This window comes from Papaver somniferum, chromosome 6 (genome assembly GCF_003573695.1).
Source record: "Papaver somniferum cultivar HN1 chromosome 6, ASM357369v1, whole genome shotgun sequence".
Classification (NCBI taxonomy): Eukaryota; Viridiplantae; Streptophyta; class Magnoliopsida; order Ranunculales; family Papaveraceae; genus Papaver; species Papaver somniferum.
In genome coordinates, this window is record NC_039363.1 from 69,467,951 (window position 1) to 69,470,122 (window position 2,172).

General features: G+C 45.4%; 1 protein-coding gene across 1 annotated transcript; it reads right to left on the reverse strand.

Moving 5' to 3' along the window:
- Nucleotides 1-735: 735 nt before the first annotated feature.
- On the reverse strand, nucleotides 736-1,947 carry LOC113290898. The gene has a single exon (XM_026540485.1). The coding sequence runs from the start codon at nucleotides 1,945-1,947 to the stop codon at nucleotides 736-738; it is 1,212 nt and encodes a 403-aa protein (XP_026396270.1).
- Nucleotides 1,948-2,172: the final 225 nt, after the last annotated feature.

Genomic DNA, 2,172 nt, shown 5'->3' on the forward strand with positions numbered 1-2,172 from the left:
GTACAGATCGATTTCCTTATCCTTGGAAGCCGCTTTATTCTTACTCCTTCGTTCCTTTCGCTGCTCCTCTTGTTCGTTGTTGAGATGATTTTGCAAAGCCTGACATTCTCGGGACGTGGATTGATCACCTTTGATCTCCATTACCCCTTCGGGTATTGGGAATCTAAAGTATTGGTGATACGTAGCCGCTACCCCCTTGACTTGTGTACCCATCTTCGTCCGATTATGGCATTGTAAGGGGGATGGAGCGTCCACCATGCTGAACCTAGTGTTTACCTTCATGGGACCTGCTTTGACTTCCAAGACAGTATCTCCTAGTGGATTCGTTGAGGCTATGTTGAATCCATATATGGTGTAGTATGAAGGCATCAGCTGCTCATCATTAAAATTCATTCGTTTGAACATGTAATAAAACAGAACGTTGACTGAACTCCCTCAATCGATTAGAACTTTCCTTATGTTGCACCCCGAGACTGGTAGTGTGAGCACTAGGGGATCGTTGTGATCTTCCATGTCTTCTTCGATGTCATCAATATCGAATGTCAGTGGCGCATTCATCCATAGCTCGTGCTCGTCAACTTCATCCTCATCGATCTTGTATAGTTCACAGTAGTCTTAAAATTTCTTTCTCAATCTTTTACCTATCTGATCAGTTAGCAAAGGACCGTTGGGATCTGAACATAAGATGGTATTGATCGTTCGGTTATCCTCAGGTAATTGGACCTGCTTGTTCCTCTAAGTCCGGTCATTGCCAGTTTCTGCCTTTTGGATGTATTGCTTCAACTCCCCAACGTCGATAAGCTTCTGGATCATGATCTTCAGGTTCTTGTACTTCTTCGTCTGGTGACCGTTGAAGCAGTGGTACTCACAATAGTCTCTTGACTTCTTTGATCTTGGTGGTTTCTTTCCCTTGGACCATGGCCACTCGAGATTGGCTCGATTTTTAATTTTCCTTAGGATGCGAACGTAGCTGGTATTGATCTTCGTGTAAACTTGGTATTCGAATTTATTTTCATCGCGCCGATGGTCGTCCGTTCGACCTCTCTTGTCTTCGTTGGACTGGTCTATCGAATTTTTCCTTTTTGACCCGTTGGTTTGCTCCACATAATTGGTACGGTGAGCTTTTTGCACCTGTGCCCTTGGGTTATTACGCTGTATTTCCTCCATCATGGCGTGCTTCTCAATGATAACTCGAATATCTCCTTCGGTCATCGAAATACTTCCATGAATCTCAATGAATAAGGGGCTCATGCGGTCCAATCCCCATTTGTAACAATTGACGCTAACCACTGGGTCAACATTTCCAATTTCCTGGCAGATCCTATGCCATTTATCGGTATACTCCCTGATCATCTCCTTGTGAGCAATGGCTAGTGAAAAAAGCTTGTCCATTCCGGTGTTGACAGTCTTGTTGTACATGTACGTCCCCAGGAACTTTTCCGTGAGCTGGTCGTAAGAGTTGATGGAGTTTGGCGGTAGATTGTCAAACCAGGAAAGGGCCGATCCTTTGAGGCTCGAAGGGAAGTATCTGCAAACAACCACATCGTCTTGATCCCATTGGTCTAGGACTCGATTGTAATATCGAAGAAGGTCCGCTGGGTCACTAGATCCATCATAGCATTCGAACGCTGATATGGGGCATTTTTGGGGAATGGGCGCTCTGGATAGGTGGGCCTCCAGTGGTGTCGTAGCGGATTCTCTCATCACTTCCTCTAGTCTTCCTCCTCCCTGTCTTGCGTTGAGTTTCTTGATTTCTATCATCATTTCTGCACGAAGATTCTCCAAAGCGAGACGATGGTCCTCCGCCGTGACGTATCGTCCTGGTCTTCGATCTTTACTGTCGAAGTAGTCTGAACTGTCAAGGAAGAAGTCTGGATCAGATAATCTATTTCCCTTGGATGCTCTTCGGTCTAATGGCTCGGGATTATGGACGTTGGCTACTATCATCCTTCTATCTCGATTAGGCGGTGGTGCTTTGGAATTGGCTTCGTCATGATGATTCTATACTTCTGTGCTATGGGAGATCCCATCCTTGAGCTCCTGGTTTTCCCTTGTCAGTAATGCCACAGCGTGGGCATAAAATTTCTGGCTCCGTTTCAGCTCTTCTAGTTCTGTTATCAGTTGGATGGAATGATTAAATCCTTGGTTCGGTGTTCCCCTTTGTGCTTGTCC

What these genes read in the sequence shown, in the direction of transcription:
- LOC113290898 (XM_026540485.1), bottom strand. Translation starts at nt 1,947, where the DNA reads ATGATAGTAGCCAACGTCCATAATCCCGAGCCATTAGACCGAAGAGCA.